Below are 20162 nucleotides of genomic sequence, written 5' to 3'. Positions count from 1 at the left end.
AGGGGCCTCCTGGAAGGAATGTGTCGCCGGTGGCTGAGAGCCCCAATCTCAGGTCACTTCCGGCTCTAGGAAGAACATCCCAAATCTACGCCTGCGGGGATGCTCGCCGGGATAGGGCTAGTCTCTCCGGGTCTCTGGGGAAGTGAAAGTTGCTGCCCGCTAAAATAGGGAGCTAGAGCTGAGCGGGGCTTCCTTCTAGCCGCAAGGTCCTCAGCCAACCCATTTTCCACGACAGGCTCCAGAAGGGAAGGGACCGTCCTTCGCCAGCCTCTGGAGCCGGAACGACCACAGTGGCGACGCGGAGGTGAAGCAGCGGGCGGCAGGGGGCGCTCTGAGCACGCGCAGTGTTGGGGGCCGTGCTTGCAGCTCCGGAGGCGACTAGCCCAGAGATCTACCCGCCTAACCCCAGGAGCTCGGCTCGGAACTGCCCAGTGGCCCGGGGTTTCCATGCGCCCTCTCCTTTCTTGCCTTTGCCTCCAGGGTAGTAGAAAGATGCAGAGGAGGGAAGAGGCTGCGGGTCCCTGTGCCACCCCTTCCATCTCCAATCGCCTGGGAGCGTCAGATCTCGAGCGAAGCTAACCGCGCAGAGTCAAGTGCTAACTTTTTGTATTGTACCTTAAAACCTCCAAACACTCAGCTTTAGCCCAGGGCACCGTGGATGCCCCTTGCCCCCGAAAAATAAGGACTGTGAGACCGACTACTTTTTGTGCGCTCTAGGTCTCCACAATTACTGGCCCGGAGTACATTGAAGTGCACTATGGGGTGCGTCCCAGAGCAGGAGCCAACTGGGATTGCAGTCGGCAGACTAGGGGTTTCTACGAATGGCGCCCTGGGAGTCAGGAAGAATGACCCACTGTAGCACTGGTGCTTGGGTTCTTGGCAGGCGACATGGGACCAGCCGTTGGTCTGCAAGGTGCAACCACCTTCGCTGGCCCGGGCATCCCGAAACGTTTTGAGGATCTGTCCCTCAAAGCACCGCATTTCTCCCAACACCCATGGCCCAGGGGTGTGGGTGCAAAAGGGCAAAGTTTCTTCTGCAGCCGGGGGAAGGTGCTGGCCTTCGCCCCATTGTTCGACGGTCCGTGCCAGTCCGCACCCGGTAGATTCTGGCAGGGCAAGTGTCCCCGGTCTGGGGACCTGCTTGTGTTTTACACATCACCCGCGATGTGAGGAGTTTGGGAAATGACGGGGCCTCTCTCTGCCTTCCCAGGCCCTAAAGTTGACGCCACTATGAGTCTGGTGGGAATCTGGATCAGGAGGAATCAAGGAGCGGGCTTATGCCGGCATACACAGTCCATCCTTTCTCATCGTCCGCCCCTTCTCAAATTTTATTGTTATTCTTTTTTTTTTTTAAAGAGGGGGCAGTTTGACTCTTCATCTACCTCTTCTTAGACAAAGAAAGGCCCAAGTCTTTGGTGACCAGGCTCCAAAGTTAAAGATTCATTTCTCCCATGCTTCTTGGCCCCTTTATGGCTCAGCTCCGCTCTGAACCGGGAACCGCTCTGGAAGAGTGGAGCTTTCCTGTAGAGGGCTGACAAATGGGTCCACCGCAGGGGTTAGAGAGCAGGTGTTGGCTCTCTCTGTCCCTGTAAGCAATTAGAGAGGCCAAGAAGACTAACTTTTAAGAGGACTTGGGAGATGACATTAAATTATCTCATGCAAATTTTCCGCGGAGGGCTAAATGGGCGACTATCTGATTAATTCAACCATACAGATAAGCAATGTATTCATTTTGTGTTCGAAGTGATCAAAAGACAAACGCTCTTTTCGGTTTGTTGTTCGTTCGTTTGTTTTGATTTTTGTAGAAGTCGTTCAAGGAAAGGTTTGCATTAGAGGAATCCCGTTATGAAAGTTCTGCTGTCAAGCCTCCTAAGGAGGAACTCGCAGCCACCCAGGCGTTTGCCTACCCCCATCCCCACCGCGCGCCTCCTCCCTCTGGTGAAAAGTCACACCGAAAACAAACTCTACGTGTTGCCTGATGGTTTGATAAAGAATAACGGGCTTTGACCCTAGGACATCCTCCCCTCCCACGGTCTTCGAGAGAAGAAAAAGGCCAAATGGAGAATTAAGGGCATTCTCTAAATTGTTGAAAGACACCTCCAAACGGACTTTGCCCTACTTGTCTGTCGTAGTAGCCTCGTGGGAAGTTTCCCATACACACTGCTGGGCCCCAGTTGTCGACGGCCCACTTCGTCTTCCAGCAGGGTAAGCCTCACTCTATCGCCTCTACTGACCCCAGCCCCCTGGGGAGCCGTGTAGGGTTGTGCCATCTCGGGTACAACTAGTCCTGACACTCCATGCACACGCAAGGGCTTCCAAGGCTAAACACCGAACCAAGAGAGTGAAACTGCCGCCAATGGGCAGAGGAATCATAGGCCTAAACTGAATGGGGCCTGGAGGGTACAGCATAGGGAACACGAGTCGATCTGCTTCACACCCCGAGGGAGTGAATTTCGGAACTCGTCTCTCCATCCAGTCCTCACTCCATTAACTAGAAGTCGGAAAATAGCTTTTCCAGGTTCTGGTGACCGGCCTCGGTGTTGCTGGCCCTTGGCCCCACTCTCCATTCCTGTGGTGTCACCACGTCCCCAATCCGGGCATTCCAAGACCTCTCGCCACATTCCGCTTCCCGGTGCTTTTGTGCAGGAGGGGCCCACAGAGGCCTCGTTTTTTTTTTGTTTTTTGTTTTTTGTTTTTTGTTTTGTTTTTAACCGTTACCGTGACGTCATGTTTCTTTCTCAAAGCTAAGACCCCTTCCTTGGGTCTGGGGAATTGTAACCTCTCCTAGAGGGTCAGAGAGGGGAACGAAGGTCGGCTGCGCCCAGTCACCATTCCACCAAACATTCATTACCGCTGTCGCCTGCGGGGACTTTCAAGCTGCAAGTACCCAAGGTGTCAAAAAAGATGCCCAAGGGGTCCTGCGGTATTTCTCCCAATCAAGTCACGGGTTGTAGCAGAGGCGGCAGAATGATTGCCCGTGGGACAACAGAAAGGGGGCATCCAAAACTTCGACACGAAAATGTAAACTTTAGCTTGTACCCCCCAAAGGCTGCATCTTCGTGTTCAAACAACAGCCAGTAACAACAATAATAAAACAGTTGAGTGCTTGAAATACAATCAAACCGTTCACTGGAGGTTTGCTTCCGAGTAAGCATATAAAAACCAAATGCAAATATCTTTTCCTGGCGATTATCCAGAGCCAAACCATGGAAAGTTGATCTTTGTAAAACTGAACACCCCTCCTCCCCCGCGTGCCAAATACGAATTTCACAATGGCAAATTTTATATCCAATGTCGGGAGGGCAGCAGAAAACACCACGGCTGTTCGATTTGTTATTTACAGAACAAACTGTTTACACTTCTATGGGCTGGGGGTTGGGGAGCAACTGGGGACTGGGTGAGGGCAGTCCAACACATTGTCTCTTGCAGAACCCTGCCCGCTGGAATGTGGAAACCCCACAATCAGAAAACAAACAAGTTGCTAAAAGCTGAGAAGTTGCTAAAAGCTACGGTTCACTCTACCGCACAGCTGGTTGTGCACAGGTTAAGAACCAAATGCCGAGGTGTAGGGGACAATCACTTTCTAATTGTACTCCAGCCAGGACCAGACCCAGGACTTAAAGCCACAACGTCCGGAGTTCGTGAGGCCATGGGTGTGCTGGGCTAGAAGGAGACACGAATTTATATTTTAAGACGTGTAACTTATACTCTCACCACATCCAAGAATCTTTAGGAATCTACTGCTGACTCTGGTACTTCTCCCAGTCCAACAGTGCCTTAGTCTTGCAAACATCTCGGAACAGGAGATCAAGTAGACAAGGATGTAACCGCTTCCCTTTGAGAATGTGTGTGAGTGTGTGTGTGTGTGTGTATTCTAGAAACACGGGTCTCTTCCCGTTCCTTTGATATAAATGCCCATTTTGAAATTACATGTGTATATGTATGTATGTTCAAACAATACAGAGCTGTGCCTACTACATAAATCAGCATCCTTATCTACTAAGAGGGAGGTGCTATTTTGTGTGTGTGTGTGTGTGTGTGTGTGTGTGTGTGTGTTAGCCAGGGAAAGAAGGTTCAAGTCAGTAAACCAAAAGGGACTCCCAGCAAGTCCTAGCGTTAAAGATTACCAGAAATCGAAGGAACCGAGGTGAAAAGCGAGTCACAAACACTTTTTCACAGGCTCTCAAACCTATCTTCTAGTAAATGACCTGCTGTCCACTCAGTCAGAATTCTTTCTGGACCAGTTGCTGAAATGAAGTGTTGTTTTGCACTCAGAGGGAGGCCTATCCTCTCAGATCCTCCACCCCCCCCTCCTCATCCTCATCTCTATCCATGCCGTTCTAGTCACCCAGAGACTGCAGTCTTGAGGTCTAATCACCGAATAGCAAGGATCATTCAGGGCTTATCTCTTCAGAATCTTTGAGTCGCCTTGTAGGTGCAATTCTGAACACTTCCTCCAACTCCGACTCTGAGACAGCTGCCCCAGGATGGGTAGAGGCGGAGGGTGGTTTGGGGGAAGCCTTAAGCTCTTGGGGGTATTTATCTGACTCTTTGCTTCATCACCGAGTCCTTTTGAACCTAACTGGCCCTATGAGCCAATGTGCTAGTCAGGACAGAGGGGAAAAGTGTGGTTTGTCCAGGAAACTTCTGGAGTCCTCTTAGCCCGAACTCTAGCTCCTTTAAGCCCTGGAACTCCCTTGAACTCGATGCTCCTCAGTGTGGCCTACACAGACTATCATCTTAACACACGCCTGAAGTTCCAGGTTTCTATTCCCTCCGCTTACTGCTAGCAGGGAGTGGGGCGAGGCACCGAAATACCACCTTCTTCCTCACTGGAACCCTTGCGGTTGTGACTGAGCCTCGGTAACCTAAAGTCGGACTGGAGAACCTGCCCGTGGAGAGCGGATGGGATGTCAGTGTGACCTGTGATAGCAGGGAGAGGGATGTTCGGAAAGAAGAGGCCAAGGGATAGGCGGAGGACTGGGAAGACTGGAGAAACCCCGGCGCTGGAGACAGCCCGGTAGACTAAGGGTTGAGGCAGATCCTGTGCGAAGAGAGAGAGAGAGAGACTCGAGGGCTCCGTGGAGGCCTGGGAACAGTGGACGCAGGAAGGGTCTTGGGGGCCGGTGAGGACTCCGAAAGTCTGCAGTCTGGGAGAACCGCAGTGTCTGGCAGTGAGTGGGTGGGTTCGGTGGGAGGACCGAGCGCGGCGGGCAGGGGCGCGGGCGCCGGGCCCGGGCAGCCGGCGCGCGTGTGGTCAGCCCCGCGGTCCTCCAGCCGCCAGGAGCGGGCCGGCAGAGCTCGGCCGCTGGCTCATTCACAGGCGTCTCTCGCCTCCCATTGGCTGACGCCTCCGTAGTGGGGCGGGGCTCCGCTGTCCGGAAAAAAATGTAACTGCGTAAAAAAGTCCTCGCCTGGGTGACGGATGCTCAAAAGTTCAGAAGTTTTCCCAATGCTTCCTTAAGCGGCCGGCGCAAGAGACTGAGAAAAGGTGACGCGGGGGCCCGGGAAGGCGGCCGGCGCGCTGCCCCCGCCCCTGGTTATTTGGCCGCCTTAGCCAGCAGCCCCGAGCAGTGTCTCCTGGAAGGCGCAGGCAGTGGCGAGCAGGGCGCCTTCTTCTTATTTTTTTTTAATTTTTTTTATTATTTTTTTTGGTTTTTGTTTTTTTGGTTTTTTTTTAATTTTTTTTTAAACTTTTGTCTCTTTTTTTGCCCCGACTGCGCCTGGAAGTTGCTCTGAACGTTCCTCCGAGGCGGCTTTGCGGCGTCCTCGTCCGGCTCTCTCCGGGTGCAGCGACCCTCCCTCGCCGACCGCGCGGGAACTGAGTGGGCTGCGAGGCGCCAGGCGAGCACAGGGAGAGGCCGAGCGGCCCCAGGCGCAAGGAGGCGGCCGCGGCCGGGACAGACGCAGCGCGGCGGGGCCCGCAGCAGCTCGGCGCGGCCCGGACTCGGACTCGGCGGCCGGTGCCGCGCGGCCCGGCCCGAGCGAGGGTGGGGGGGCGGCGGGCTGCGCCTGGCGGCGGCGAGCCGAGGCCATGCAGGCGCGCTACTCGGTATCCAGCCCCAACTCCCTGGGAGTGGTGCCCTACCTCGGCGGCGAGCAGAGCTACTATCGCGCTGCCGCGGCGGCGGCCGGGGGCGGCTACACCGCCATGCCGGCCCCTATGAGCGTGTACTCGCACCCTGCTCACGCCGAGCAGTACCCGGGCAGCATGGCGCGCGCCTACGGGCCTTACACGCCGCAGCCGCAGCCCAAAGACATGGTGAAGCCGCCCTACAGCTACATCGCTCTTATCACCATGGCCATCCAGAATGCCCCGGACAAGAAGATCACCCTGAATGGCATCTACCAGTTCATCATGGACCGCTTCCCCTTCTATCGGGACAATAAGCAGGGCTGGCAGAACAGCATACGGCACAACCTCTCGCTCAACGAGTGCTTCGTCAAGGTGCCCCGCGACGACAAGAAGCCAGGCAAGGGCAGCTACTGGACGCTGGACCCGGACTCCTACAACATGTTCGAGAACGGCAGCTTCCTGCGGCGGCGGCGGCGCTTCAAGAAGAAGGACGCGGTGAAGGACAAGGAGGAGAAGGGCCGGCTGCACCTCCAGGAACCGCCGCCGCCGCAAGCCGGCCGCCAGCCCGCGCCCGCGCCTCCGGAGCAAGCAGAGGGCTCCGCTCCCGGGCCACAGCCGCCGCCCGTGCGCATCCAGGACATCAAGACGGAGAACGGTACGTGTCCCTCGCCGCCCCAGCCCCTGTCCCCGGCTGCCGCCTTAGGCAGCGGCAGCGCCGCCACGGTGCCCAAAATCGAGAGCCCCGACAGCAGCAGCAGCAGCCTGTCGAGCGGGAGCAGCCCCCCGGGCAGCCTGCCGTCGGCGCGGCCGCTCAGCTTGGACGCTGCGGAACCCGCGCCGCCACCACAGCCCGCGCCGCCGCCGCCGCCGCAGCACCACAGCCAGGGCTTCAGCGTGGACAACATCATGACGTCGCTGCGGGGGTCGCCGCAGGGATCGGCCGCGGAGCTTGGCTCCGGCCTCCTGGCCTCGGCGGCTGCGTCCTCGCGCGCGGGCATCGCGCCCCCGCTGGCGCTGGGCGCCTACTCGCCCGGCCAGAGCTCCCTCTACAGCTCCCCCTGCAGCCAGAGCTCCAGTGCGGGCAGCTCGGGCGGCGGGGGCGGCGGCGGCGGCGGAGGCGGCGGCAGCAGCAGCGCGGCGGGTTCGGGGGGCGCCGCCACCTACCACTGCAACCTGCAGGCCATGAGCCTGTACGCGGCGGGCGAGCGTGGCGGCCACTTGCAGGGTCCGGCCGGAGGCGCGGGCAGCGCGGCGGTGGACGACCCCCTGCCCGACTACTCGCTGCCCCCAGCTACCAGCAGCAGCTCTTCGTCCCTGAGTCACGGCGGGGGCGGCCAGGAGGCCAGCCACCACCCTGCGTCCCACCAAGGCCGACTCACTTCGTGGTACCTGAACCAGGCAGGTGGAGACCTGGGCCACTTGGCGAGCGCCGCGGCTGCTGCGGCGGCTGCAGGCTACCCTGGCCAGCAGCAGAACTTCCACTCGGTGAGGGAAATGTTCGAGTCGCAGCGGATCGGCTTGAACAACTCTCCGGTGAATGGGAATAGTAGCTGTCAGATGGCTTTTCCTGCCAGCCAGTCTCTGTACCGCACGTCGGGGGCTTTTGTCTATGACTGTAGCAAATTCTGACCTTATTCCCGGCACTCTTAGAGCCAAATGGAATGGAACCCCCAGAGCAGGAACAGTAAAAGAACCCAGCAATGCAAAATCGAAACTAAACACATATAAATTTTAAAACTTGAGAAGATTCATCACACCAGCGAACAGAATCTCTCCTGAAATTCAACTCACCAGCATCAGCTCAAAGAAAGCCTATTTTCCTAAAAGATTAATGCAGAACCTCCTCCACTTTTGCCTTATCTAAGTAAGCAAAACCGTAAACTATTTTGTACAGACAGCAAAATCATGGTTTATTAAAGGACAGTTTACTCCAGATACCACGTAAGTTTCTTGCGTTCAGAGACTCACTTTCCTGCTCATTCATCTTGCCCCTCTGCCTCTGCCTTGCCTCTCACCTGTAAGATAATATTTTATCCTATGTCGAAAGAAAGGGGAAAGTCCCTGTTTATGAAAATCGCTTTCTTTTTATTCATGGACTTGTTTTTAAATGTAAATTGCAACATAGTAATTTATTTTTAATTTGTAGTTGGATGTTACGGACCAAACACCAGAAAGTGTTCCAAAAGCTTTTCAAGTTAAATTGCCTGAAACTTTTAAAATGTGCCTTTTCTCTCATTATAAAAAAAGGGAAACTGTATTAATCTCATTCTATCATCCTTTTCTTTTTGTTGATCATATCCATTGTTTGTTTATTAATAAATTGCCATTCAGTTTGAATAAGACCTATATGTCTGGATACTTTAATACAGCTTTAATATAAAGATTTCAGAGTGGAAATTGTAGGAGTTCCCTATACTCTTGTCAGATTTTTTAAACGTGGAGAAAACTTCTAGTTGATGTCAAATTTCGCTAAAAGCAGTTTTTAAAATTGTTAAGTAGATTTTTTTTTCTCCTACAGCGTTTTCTGCAAAACATACTATCTAGTCAACTTGCTTTGTGGCTATTAAAAAGATAATTTCCTAACTAGATCTGAGTTGGCACATGAACAAATACTTTTCTTCAGTAACTACAGAACATGATTTGGCAATTTTTAAGTCCATGAATCAGCAACAGTGTTACCACAGTGGTACCTGTGTGCAGAGATGCAAATTGCCTCGAGATACTAACAGATGGATAATAACCTTCATGTCCCACAAAGATTGCAATGAGTATTATACATACCTGTGAGCCAGATGCCGAATAGATTTTTCTATTAATTTCATTCCATTGTTAGAGGAGAAATAAACTAGTTTTTAAATGTATGTATATAACTCACTCACAGTTACAGTTCTTCATGTATTACACAGAAGGATTAAATTTTTTAAAATATATACTGTGGGTTGGAAATAGATATTTAATCTTGGGGAAACTTTTAGAAGACATATTTGTAGAACAATTTTTTTTTTGAAGATTTACAGCAATTAACCAGAAGGAAGAGTAAGAAGGCAGAAAAAAACATTAGTCTGGGGTGGTTTCTTTTCAAACCAATTTTTCTTGTTAATTTACAGTTAAACCTAGGGGGCAATCCGTACTGGCCCTCCCCCCTTTTGTAAATAACCCAGGAAATGTAATAAATTCATTATCTTAGGGTGATCTGCCCTGTCAATCAGACTTGGGGAGATGGCGGTTTGATTACAGATATTCAGGCCTTCAGTTTGTTTTCGAGATAAAGCAGGTTCCTATCTGCCGCTGCTATCTAGAGGCAACACTTAAGCAGTAATTGCTGTTGCTTGTTGTCAAAATTTGATCATTGTTAAAGGATTGCTGCAAATAAATACACTCTAATTTCAGTCAAAAACTGCCTTACGTGGCCTCTGATTCGCTCGGATCCCGCTGCTAAGAGCGGTAACATAATAGCCAGGGAAGCTCGCAGTGGCGCTTGCAGGGCGTCTCCTCCGGGCAAGCCGGCTGGGGCTGGCCTCACTGTGGCTTTAAGGGTTTTCTGGGCTGCCCTAGCCTTGAGTACCTCCTCAGGTTACCCCTTGCAGGGGATAGGGTGGGAAAGGGAGAAGGTAATGTCTATTTACAAATCTCTTAGGAGTTGCAGCCCACTCTACTTTGGGGAGTCACAGCGTAGCGCTGGGATTTGTGGACCCAGCGTGGTGGCCCGAGCTGGGTTATCTAGGCCTGCGGGAGACCTGAGCAGGTGACCGATGGCCCTTTCCCCTCCGACGGGGTTGACCGACCCAAGGCCGGACCGGAGGAGGCTGGACGGTTCTCAGGATGTCCGTTTTCAACTGTTTGGACAGGGGGTGGCGAGTGGAGCCCCGCAGCTGGCCTCGGGCTTTCTAGGGGGACCCCTCCGGGCGGCCATGCATTTCGGAGTGGCGTCCAGCCCCGACGCCGGCCTCCGGGACGCCGCTCGGGGCTGGGAAGGCTCCTGAGCTAATGAGCTGTAATTACCCGCTGCGGCGGGCGGCCGGCCGGCTTCTGTTTGCGTTCGCGGTCGCTTCCTCCTCCCCCGCGCGCCCCCGCCCCGCGGCCGCCCTCCGGGTTCCCGCTCGCTGCTCCGCGGCGGCCTCTTCCCGAAATGAGTTGTCTGTGGAGCAAATGGCATCAAAAGGAGACGACCGCCCCCTACCCCTCGCTTGAGTTGGATAGGTTCATCAGAGTAGGGTCGGGGTCCCCAAAAGACTGCGTCGAGGGAAGAAGGTCAGGGGCGCGGGCGCGGGGTTCCGGGGTCGCTACGGCCGCAGCAGCGCCTCGAGGGCCTCGGGCGCCGGGCCCCGGCAGCGCCCGCTCCCTTCCTCGCCCCGCGGCTGTGGCTGGCGCGCGCGGCCTCGCCGCTCCTCTTTCTTCCTCGCTCGCCGCCTTTGTTTTGGAGACACACGTGTGTTTAGGTCACAGGCACTTCATTGCTCTCGGGTGACAGCGCGCCCCGCTGCCTCGGTGGGCGCACCGAGCCCAGCCATGCTAGCCAGCCACGGCCTTGCCGCACCGGCCTGTTCCAGGCGGCCTGGTACTCAATCTGAGACCTGGCGCTTGTGTGACAGGGACAAAAATTACTTTGACCACATACGCCAGCTTTGAGGCTGGAGGCTGTACGGAGTTCAGCAGGTTCCGTTCTAAGTGCCGGATACCCTCTGTTTCTGCTCTGCCTAGGCCTTGCAGCCCTGAGAACGCCTAGGCCTCGGCCAGCCCAGTTCCACACGACCCAGGGGTACCTAGCTGTCCTCGAGCCCTGTCACCCTTGCGTCTGGTGGTGGTGGGGTGCAGCTAAGGAAAGAAAGTCCTAGCTCCTAGAGGTGGTGTTTGAGTGTCCCTTGCTTTTCCTTTTCTGGGCCAGGCAGCTAAGGGAGCAGGCTTCTGGTGTGAGCTTGTGGCTCCTGAGAAGCTCCTGGTCGGCGCTCCTCCGAGTGTTTCATACTGTCGGGAGGAGCCTCTCCCTCTGTTTGCAGGTTTGAGAAATTAAGAATGGAACATGTGTGTGTCTAGGAAGGTGTTTGTATTATACACATCTTGTTATTTCTGCAAGAGTTGCCTCTGTAGTAGTTCTGAGTCATGTGAGAATTGATAGTTACTCATGATTTAAAAACAAAACACACATGTGTAATGTTTTCTATTGTCTATACATTTGCTTTTGAACATTCATACCTAATTTAAGAGAAAGAAACTATTTCTGCCATTCTTCTTTGACGAGGAATGACTTATTCCTTTGTGGTGTGGATGGTTGATTTGCAGTTTTTCTGTAACGTTTTGTAAGAAAAACTGTTTGGTAGTTAATTGATCGCCAGAACATTTGGAAATTAGCCTACTCGGGACATGTAGGACTCAGGTGCCGAGTCTACTCATTTTGCAAATTGCCTCTGTAAAAATCGTTAGGATAGTGTTTTGTCCCAAAAGGAGAATCAGAGCACATTTATTTTCTTAGTAATTCATAGGCAAATGCCAGCGTGGTATGTGCTATGTAAAATCTTGCATTTGGCATGTTACACATGCGGTAGGAACACGTGCTGTTTTCTGGGGTAGTGTAGTTAACAAGCCCTTTCCAACAGGCTGCCTGCAAACAACCATGCATTTTGCAATTTATCATTCCATGCAGTTTGTGTCATTAATAATAGATACTTGTAGAGTTGTAATAAGGCTCAATTGTGCTGGTCCTCTGAAAGCACTTGGCTGCTTTCTGCTATAAGAGTGTCTTACAGCCCTTTTGGGCTTCCCTTAACTTTGAAAGGTGAAGAACAAGGCACCTTTTCCCCTCCCACCCTTGTTACTAGGATGCTGGGAGACTCTTGTCTTTAAGGCAGAGGGCCATTTGTTTTGTTCAAAGTGGTATAAAACCCTTGAGGCCACGAACTCCTCTGGATCAGGCCACCTGGCTAGTTAGCCCTGGCAGGCAAAGAGACAACCTTACTCACCAGGCCATGGGTACCCACACCATGTCCTCTGAGGCTGCCAGTGGCATCGGAGAAAGAATAATTGCGGTGACAGGTTCCCTCTTGCCCCTGCCCCACACTTTGAGAAGAGTCTCTGAGTCCCTACTCTAAAGCCCCGACCATGGGATATTTCGTAGTGTTATAGAGCCTTCATTTTTGACTCCTGTCTACTCCTTTTATGACTGGTTCATGAAGCCATTAGCTTTTCCCACCAGCACATAAACAAATATCCTGTTAGAGGTAAGATTGATGATAGCCAAGTAACAAAGCTGGCTAGGCACAGCAGACTTATGATGTGGTGGGGGCAGTCGGGGAAGAAGGAACCAAGGAACATGCTAGAGGCTTCATCCCACTTCTTTGAGGACCAGGGGCAGAGAAAAGAGTTCAGAGTAAGTGAAATCTGATGTATTCAGATATTCGGCAGGAAGAGAAACCCACAGAAATTTGCCAAAGGGACCAATTGCCAGTTTCAGAAATTCTACTGCCCTGGATTCTCCTTCCTGGATTGATAGTATGGTCCGTAGCTCCCCCTGCCCTCCCCTCTCCCCCAGGACCTTTCTTGCTATTTGGGCTCTGCAATCACAGTTGGAACTTCTCTTATTTCTGCACCATCTTCTCTATACATCATTTGACTATGTATCTATATGTCAGTATCCTCTTGTCTCCCTGTCAGTTCCTCCCATCCTTCCTCTTTCCCCCAAAGAAAATCTTTGGGTCCCCAAACAGTTTCTGGATGGAATGCCCCTATTCCCAGTCTGCATCACCTCTGGTGGCCCCTTTGCTTACCTTCCACTACGACTTCACAGGGCTGTGGGGATATGATCCTAGTTAGTGCCTAGGGTTGGGATAGAGCTGGAGCCAGAAGAGAGCAGGATAGGCAGGTGCTGCATCCAGTCAGGTTAGAAAGAAACAATACCCAATTAAATGAGTTCCAGCTCCAAAACCCATTCAAGGTTCTCAATGTGATTAGGAGTGGAAAATTGAGCAAAATGTACCATGTCCATCTTATTGGAAACCAAAATAAGGCCCAGAAAGCTCAACTTCAGACCTTTGTTGCCTCCTCTTCTATCTTACCTTGTCCCCAAAGAAACTCTGTTTTATATTAGTTTTGTATTATTTACTTGATTTTTTCCTTCACTGGTTTTAAATTTGTAGCATATTGAGCATATTATACGCAATGCAGTAGGACCTGGAATTTCCTTCTACACACATACATGAGGGCTGGAGCTGTCCCTGAGAGGAGAGGTCTGCCTCTATGACGTGAGGTTGAGTCTGGCCTTGTTTCCAGCTCAGGATCTCTGGGCCTGTGTTTGAGAGTGACTCAAAAAGTCACGGGGGCCCTTCTGCAGATTCTATGCTCTCAGGATAGCCTCTTCCTGGCTTCTTGAAAGGAGTGTCTTTTTGCTCTATACTGCCCAAGGGCCTTTGTGCCTGCAGATAGTCTTGTAGTACCTCCTTCCAACTTCTACCAGCTACTCTTGTTGGTGGCTCTTGAGAAAGGGGACGGTCCTTTGCCCTTATGTGAACACAGCTTTGCCTATGCGAGTGGGAAGAGAAATTTGTGAGCTCAAGGCCGTGGTTGAACAGTCAGGGCTTCGAGGTGGAGGCCTGGTGTTTCACCCTAAAGAGGCATAAAAGACTGAAGGGAGGGTCTTGGTTCAGGAATTCTTTAGGGAATGGGAGTGTTTAGAGGGCTTTGGGAATGATTTAAAGGAGAGGAGAGAGACCCCTCTCATTTTCTACCCTAGGGTAAATGCAGGAAAACCAACATGTTTAGCACCTTTAAATCTCAAGGCCTCTGAATTTCCATCATTATCAAAAAGCAGGTCATTGTCTCCTGCTGTGTGGGGACCCTTAATGACTACAGGCCTGCAAGCCATCAGGGGTATGTTCGTTCGGGTTTAAGTGTGGTGATCACATTCTTTAAAAAATCTGCTGGGAGAGGAGCTATGAAAACTGACCTCTGAGTTAGGCAAAATCAGTGCAGGCTCCAAAGGAATAGCTCAGAGGAGCCTTAGCAGGCCTGCTCTGATGTGAGCAGCAGTTCCCAAAGCTGGGCTCAGTCCCTGCCTGAAGTTCTCAGGGCCTGGGAGATTTTCTGGGGTCCCAGAAGCCACAGGGCAGCAGTGTCCCAGGAGCCAGAGCTCACTTTGTAAAGATGACTTTCTCATACCACCTAGGAAGGTCACACTAGTCATGACAAGAGAAGAGTGGGGAAAACGTTTCCCTTGTAAGTGTTCTGCAGAGAGCCTTGGAGAGAAGCCATTCTTGCAACAGGCAGGCTGGTTGCTAGATTTTTCTGAGAAAACTAGGTCTGACATTGAAAGTCCCTGGACCCCAAGGGGCTCTCTGCGCCTTCTTGACCCACACTCAAGCTCGGCATCCAGACTATCGGGGAGGTGCAGGAAAATAATTTACAGCAAATGTATTGGTGACAGTGGGAGAATGTGGCATTTCCTGTATTTGTCCACTGGTTCCAGGGTAGGCCCTACCCGCCCACCAAACACGGTCACTACCCCTGTGAGGTCCGGGGACCTCGACGCAGAAAAAAGGCCTCCCGCTCCCCACCCCTGGGGCAACCGTGTTCCTCAAGCTGTGCTGCCAGGAGGGATGGGGGTGGGGGATAAAGTGACACAACAGGAAAGCCAGAAGGCCCTTCCCAGTCAGCTTCCTCGCCATAAAAAGCCAGACTCCAGCCGAGGTCCTGACCCCTTCCAAATATACATTCCCTTGCCCGCCCGTGGCCCTGCACTGCAGTTCGACCTCGGGCTGCTCTGCTTCCTCTCTGGCCAGCCTGAGTCCAGTGCCTCCTTTGGAGCAGTCTGGTTGGTAGAGCCTGGCTTTACAGTTGACTTCCCCAGCCTCCCAGCTTTTGTGATTCTCTCAGGTGTCTGGGACAGGAAGCATTTAGCATTTAGGACTCCTTCTTTTGAAGGACAGTGTTTTCTAGCTTCATTTCCTCTGCTGGGCTTTAAGGCTGTAGAGCTTGAGGATGGGTGGTGGGTGAGGTTGGACAGGTGCATCCACAGGAACCTTTGGTCAGATGGCCCAGAGTTGTACTCCCCTCCCCATTCAAGGCCAAAGCTAGGCAGCCAAGAGATTTAGAACCTCAGTGAGCTGAGGTGATTGGTAGTGGTGGCTGAGAGCTGGGCCACCTTTTGGCATCAGCTGGTCACAGTTCTTCACCAGCAAGTAAATGGGTGCACATCAGTGGTGCACACTTTAGCAGGCACCCTGGCTCAGGAATTCCGAGAGGCAGCTGAGAATGCATCGGCTGGCAGGGAATGACCCCTTGACATGGAAGATGGACAGAGGACAAGGGGTCAGGCCCAGAGATTGGTTGTCTGCTCAGAGAACCTCTTGGTTCTCTTGGTGACATTAAGTTAAGGACTTGAATGAGGGTGGGGTGGGACCTTGGAAAGTCCCTGTGTCTCTAGGAGAGTCCACCCTGAATACATTTGGAGGGAGGAACCTGTAGGGTGGGGTGGGGAGGGAAGGGCATAGCATTACCCTGCAAGGACAGCAGAAGGCTTTGGGTCCAGTGGCTATAGCCAGGCATGCCCCCTGAATGCTTGCTCCATGTAGCCCAGACGAGCATATGGGAGGCTTAGGGGAGCACAGACCTCAGGGCAGAAAGGCAGCCTGGATCCCTTCTACTCCCAGAACAGGCTTAGTCTCCAGTGCTCTCATGCTGTGGCACATGGGAAGGCAGGGTTATGGGTGGCCTAGCTTTCAGAACTGCAATGTATCTCAGATGTTATTGTTACTTGTGAAAGTTCTCAGTATTCTCTATGAGGAAAACCTCCAATTTTTGGAAAGGTGAGGATGTCTTGTTGAGACATGTTGATCTCTTTGTAAGACAAGAGCACAGGAACATACACTCTTTGTGTAAAACCTGGGTGGAAGCTCTCCCCACCCATGCTATCTGCTGAGCAGTTAAGGCTACAGAAAGACCCTGGATGATATGAAAGAAGTAAAGTTGAACTAACTGGAATATCACTAAATAGAGTTTTAAGTGCCTGGGTGCTTTTTTTCCCCATTTGTTGTGGGGCCTAAAGGTTGTTTTTAAATGGTGAATTTAGGGTCTTTTATTTATTTAGCAGTGTTTTGTATGAATTTGTAGCCTATCTATTAGACAAGCCTTCTACCCTGAGATATATTTCCAGCACCTAGGGAATTATTCTAAAATGAAAATTTAAAGGGCTGTTCCTGCTTCTAGCTTTAATGTCACAGGGAAGATGGCATTCGTGTGTAGCTATCGTCTGGCAGGCTTCTGTGGGGTTTTGAGACTGGCTTTGGTGATTATAGAAAATGAAAAGAAGCCCAAAACAATTCTGCTAGATGCTCTCACTTCACAATTTAGGTTTCCTTCTGGTCCCTCTCCTGTGGAAATAGCTCTCCCAACCTTCCATTTGGATTGGCAGTTCTGACTCTGAGCCTGTTCCTTATACAGCTGTAGAGGTTGACAGGCTATTTCATGGTTTCAGAACTAGAGACAACGGGCAGCAGATACGGACAGACAGGTTTGAAGGGTACTAAGCCAGTAGTGTCCCGAGTATACCCAAGCATTTGACCTTTCTCTGACAAACAATTGTGGGCTTGCCTCTGACATAACTGAGAATAATAATGGGTCAACTCTTAGTTTTTACAATATCAGGCCAGGAGACGTGTTACAGTATCTTAAGTGTATACCCCATGTTTGCAGAGCAGAAAAAAAGTATGAAGGACACATAAAAATCACTGAAATTAAGATGAGATTTATGTAGAAACCCTTCAATTGGGTCTTGAGGGTGGCCACATAAAATTCAGCAGTTTAAGTTAAATTCTGGAGTGCATCTGCTGTTTTTTTCTTTTTAAATACATGCCATCAAGAATCCAGAGGAGCCCAAACTGTGACTGGAGAGCGTTAATAGTGACAAGGTTGTGATTAGAAAGAGTGATCAGAAACCCACACACCCCTGCCCAGGGTTTCTCCTGGTCCTCTCTAAGGAACTCATTATGCTTTGGGCTAGAAAGTCACAAAACACTGAGTTAAACAGCCTCTGCTGACCTGCAGGTCTTTGGAGTGGCTTTCCCTGGGTGTTGAATGAAGGACTTAGGTGGTCAGAGGAGGAGGAGGGCTTGTTCATCAGGGTCAAGGCCAAGAAGCATGTGATTAGCTGTAAGATTTGAGAGTATGTGCGAAGGGACAGTAGCCTTTTGAGTGATGCTTGTAGAAATGTGTGTGTGATAGCGTGTGAGAGAGCATACTGGGGAGTGAATTTGTATATGATGTGTGTTTGAGGTCATGGGTGACAATGTATGTCCAAGAGTGATAGAGCATCTGTGTATGCCCCCCAGCATACCCAGTTCTACAAGCCCCACCCCCCAGAGACCATCTGTTTCTAATTAGCAGCATCCCATTTGGGAACAGAAACAGCAGGCTCCTCTTGGGTTGGCTTCTGAGAACCGGGTGGGCCAGCCTGGCTACCCTAGTTCTGTTCCATGGGGGCCAAGGCTGCCCTGGCCAGGATGCTCTCACAGGATAGAGAGCGCCAGAAAGATCTCCTCTGCATCAGCCCTAGTCCTCCCCCAGATCATAAACCTGCCTGTGAAGACATTCGGAAATAGTTCACTCTCAGTCTCTTGCATGTGCAAAGATTGGAATGCCATTCGCTCAAGTTTTATTTTATTTTGCTTGGAAGGGGAGTGAGGGGGAGAAGAGTCCTGACCTAATTTGTTCTAGGCCAAAAACACTATTTCATGCAGGATTGTATACCTGCAAGCAGATCTGTGCTTGCTCTTGGGGGGTGTTCTGTTCACTAATGTATCTCCTGTAGCTACACAGTACACAGCTCAGGAATACAGGCCAGTGGTTATAATTCTAGCACATAAATGATAAGTTCAATGAAGCCGAATCCTTGGTTCTAAGTCTCTTTATCATAACTCCTAATTAGTGTTGATGTGTTTGAAGCATTAGCATGATGTCTGGTCTACATTAGGTACTGGATGTAAGTGGATTGAACAGAGGAGTCAAAATTCAGTTTAAAAAGTGACCTAGTACTGATGGGAAGAGGTTGTAAATAAATATGTGAAAGACTCTAGACTATAGAAAAGGCATAGGTTAGGGGGCTTTTGGGTAGCCCAGGGCTTTCACATAGGATGTTCTAACAATATTTACTTACCATCAAAGTTTCTTCTTTTAATCCTGTGTTTCATGAACCTTTTTTTGAGAGGCTGAGAGGTAGATGGTTCTAATTAACCTCAGCAGAGATGAGAAGGGGTGGGAATGCTTCACCTCAGCAGGGGATAGGTATGTCCTAAGGCAGAGACTTAGCTGGGTGCTCTGTCAGGGCAGCTCAGGCTAGGGCCTTCTCAACAAGGGCTTTACCAAAGGAACCAAGGACTTTCATTCCCAGCTGTGGATTTGGGTGTTGTTTGGGTCCACAAACTGCCTACATTATAACCTGGAGAAAACATCCACAGGTAACTCTGTTAGTGCTGGTTTATAGAAAGATTATTTAATAAGAAAAGAGAGAAACAATCTCAAGACTCCAAAATATAAGTTGTCTAGTGACATAATTTCAAGTAAAATGAATGTGTGATTAAAACTTCTTGATTTCCCAAAACCATTCTGAGGAGGCTTTGACAAAAGCAATGCAGCCTTAGCTCTGGAGTGTCCTGTCCTGGGGTCTGCAAACCTCAGTGGCCTAGCCCTAGATGCAGGGACAACACAGGAGGTCGAGGGTCCATGGTTGGCAGGAGTGACTGGACTCGGTTTCACTGGCTCTGCAATGTCACCATGCCTCTCACGTCTCTGCAGAGGGGCTCAGGCGTTGGGGTTGGTCCTCATGAGCTCCACGTCGGCTTGTACCATCTCTCTCACCAGCTCCTGCAACCCAAGATCCAGGGTGGGCCTGAAGGGCAGAGTTTCTGCCACCCTCTCCCACAACACCTCACCGGGCCCTAAAAGGTCTGCTGTTTGAAAATAGCCAGCGAGCAAGAGCTCACAGTGAGCAGCTCTGAGAACATGCACTGGAGAGAAAACTTACGTCAAAGGCAACGCGGGGCTTCCAGTTTAGTTTCTGCTGAGCCTTGGAGCAGTCTCCCTGCAGAAAGTCCTGTGGAGAGATGGCAGATGAGTTGTTCATGCAGATTGTTTCCCAATCTGTCTTACCAGGCACTCACAATCAGGTCAGCTAGGACCTTGCAAGTAAGCTATTCCCAACTGTCCACACTCCCCAGCCCCACCTCGTCCTAGTGACTCCAATGGCTTTTTTTTTTTTAATAGATATTAAGCTGTCAGGAGAACTATTGTAAGAACTGTTTCGAATTACTGCACTTCTCGGCAGGGCCAGGGGTAAATCATGCTGGCACTTCCTAGACGTGGAGCTCCACTGCAGAACAGCAATCCACGGAACCCGTCTGCTAGGTCCCTAGAACCTATCCTTCCTCAGGCCCCGCTACCATCAGGTCTATAGCCTTTGCCCTGTCCCTGACGCCTGGATTCAGAGTAGCGGATCTCTGCCTCCAGTCTCTGGCTTTTGGGACAGCCCAGGCAGGCAGGCAGGCAGTTGCAGGCGATCGGCACCATGGTGTGGTCAGCCAAGAGAGCACAGAGCTCGCAGCAGCAGCAGCTGAGCTCTGGCTCTGCTAAGGTGGAGACAGTTCTCTCAGCCAGTACTCACCAGCTTCTAAACCGAAACCTCCTTTTCGCAGCCACAGTAAAGGGTCTGTTCTACTCTTATCTTTCTGCTTTAGAGTATGGGGATTTTCTTTCTTGACTCATGGGACAAACAAAAATCTCAGTTTGAAACTGCATCAGGGGCCATGTATCCTGATGGTATCCTTGTTGGTCTAGACCCTTTCTCTAGCTTCTTTCACCTCTCTCTGCCTGCTCCTTACAGTTGGACTTTCAGAGGAGACTGCTGAGGACCACTGACACAGCCCAGGAGTGGGCCTTATCAACATACAGCCCAAAGGTCAAGCCTAATCGGCTTGTTCAACTCTGACTTTACAGGAGGGAAACACGTGTGTACTTAGATTTCCTGGAGAATTTTAGCAAGAGAAGTTCACAATTATTAATTTAAAAGGTTTCCTTGGAAGGAAGACTGGCAACAAAGAAAAAACAG

The 20162-nt window shown here is 51.2% G+C and overlaps 2 protein-coding genes across 2 annotated transcripts in view; one reads left to right on the top strand and one right to left on the bottom strand.

Moving 5' to 3' along the window:
* Positions 1–5446: 5446 nt before the first annotated feature.
* On the top strand, positions 5447–9459 carry Foxc1 (forkhead box C1). The gene has a single exon (XM_028775662.1). It carries the CDS (start codon positions 6035–6037, stop codon positions 7703–7705), a length of 1671 nt encoding a protein of 556 aa, XP_028631495.1. The 5' UTR covers positions 5447–6034; the 3' UTR covers positions 7706–9459.
* Positions 9460–18529: 9070 nt separating this feature from the next.
* Gmds (GDP-mannose 4,6-dehydratase) overlaps positions 18530–20162 on the bottom strand; it is a 525382-nt gene continuing 523749 nt past the window's right edge. Inside the window, exons 10-11 of the mRNA XM_028775694.1 lie at positions 19083–19151; positions 18530–18922 (exon numbers count right to left, since the gene is read on the bottom strand). Coding sequence (XP_028631527.1) covers positions 18860–18922; positions 19083–19151 — 132 coding nt within the window. The 3' untranslated portion in view covers positions 18530–18859. The remainder of the gene's footprint in view (positions 18923–19082; positions 19152–20162) is intronic.

The sequence above is a fragment of the Grammomys surdaster genome, unplaced genomic scaffold (assembly GCF_004785775.1).
Source record: "Grammomys surdaster isolate TR1022 unplaced genomic scaffold, NIH_TR_1.0 258, whole genome shotgun sequence".
In the NCBI taxonomy this organism is placed as follows: Eukaryota; Metazoa; Chordata; class Mammalia; order Rodentia; family Muridae; genus Grammomys; species Grammomys surdaster.
This window is presented reverse-complemented; position numbering and strand designations above follow the sequence as displayed.

Excerpts from the sequence above, each read along its gene's own strand:
- Foxc1 (XM_028775662.1), top strand. The coding sequence starts at position 6,035 with ATGCAGGCGCGCTACTCGGTATCCAGCCCCAACTCCCTGGGAGTGGTG.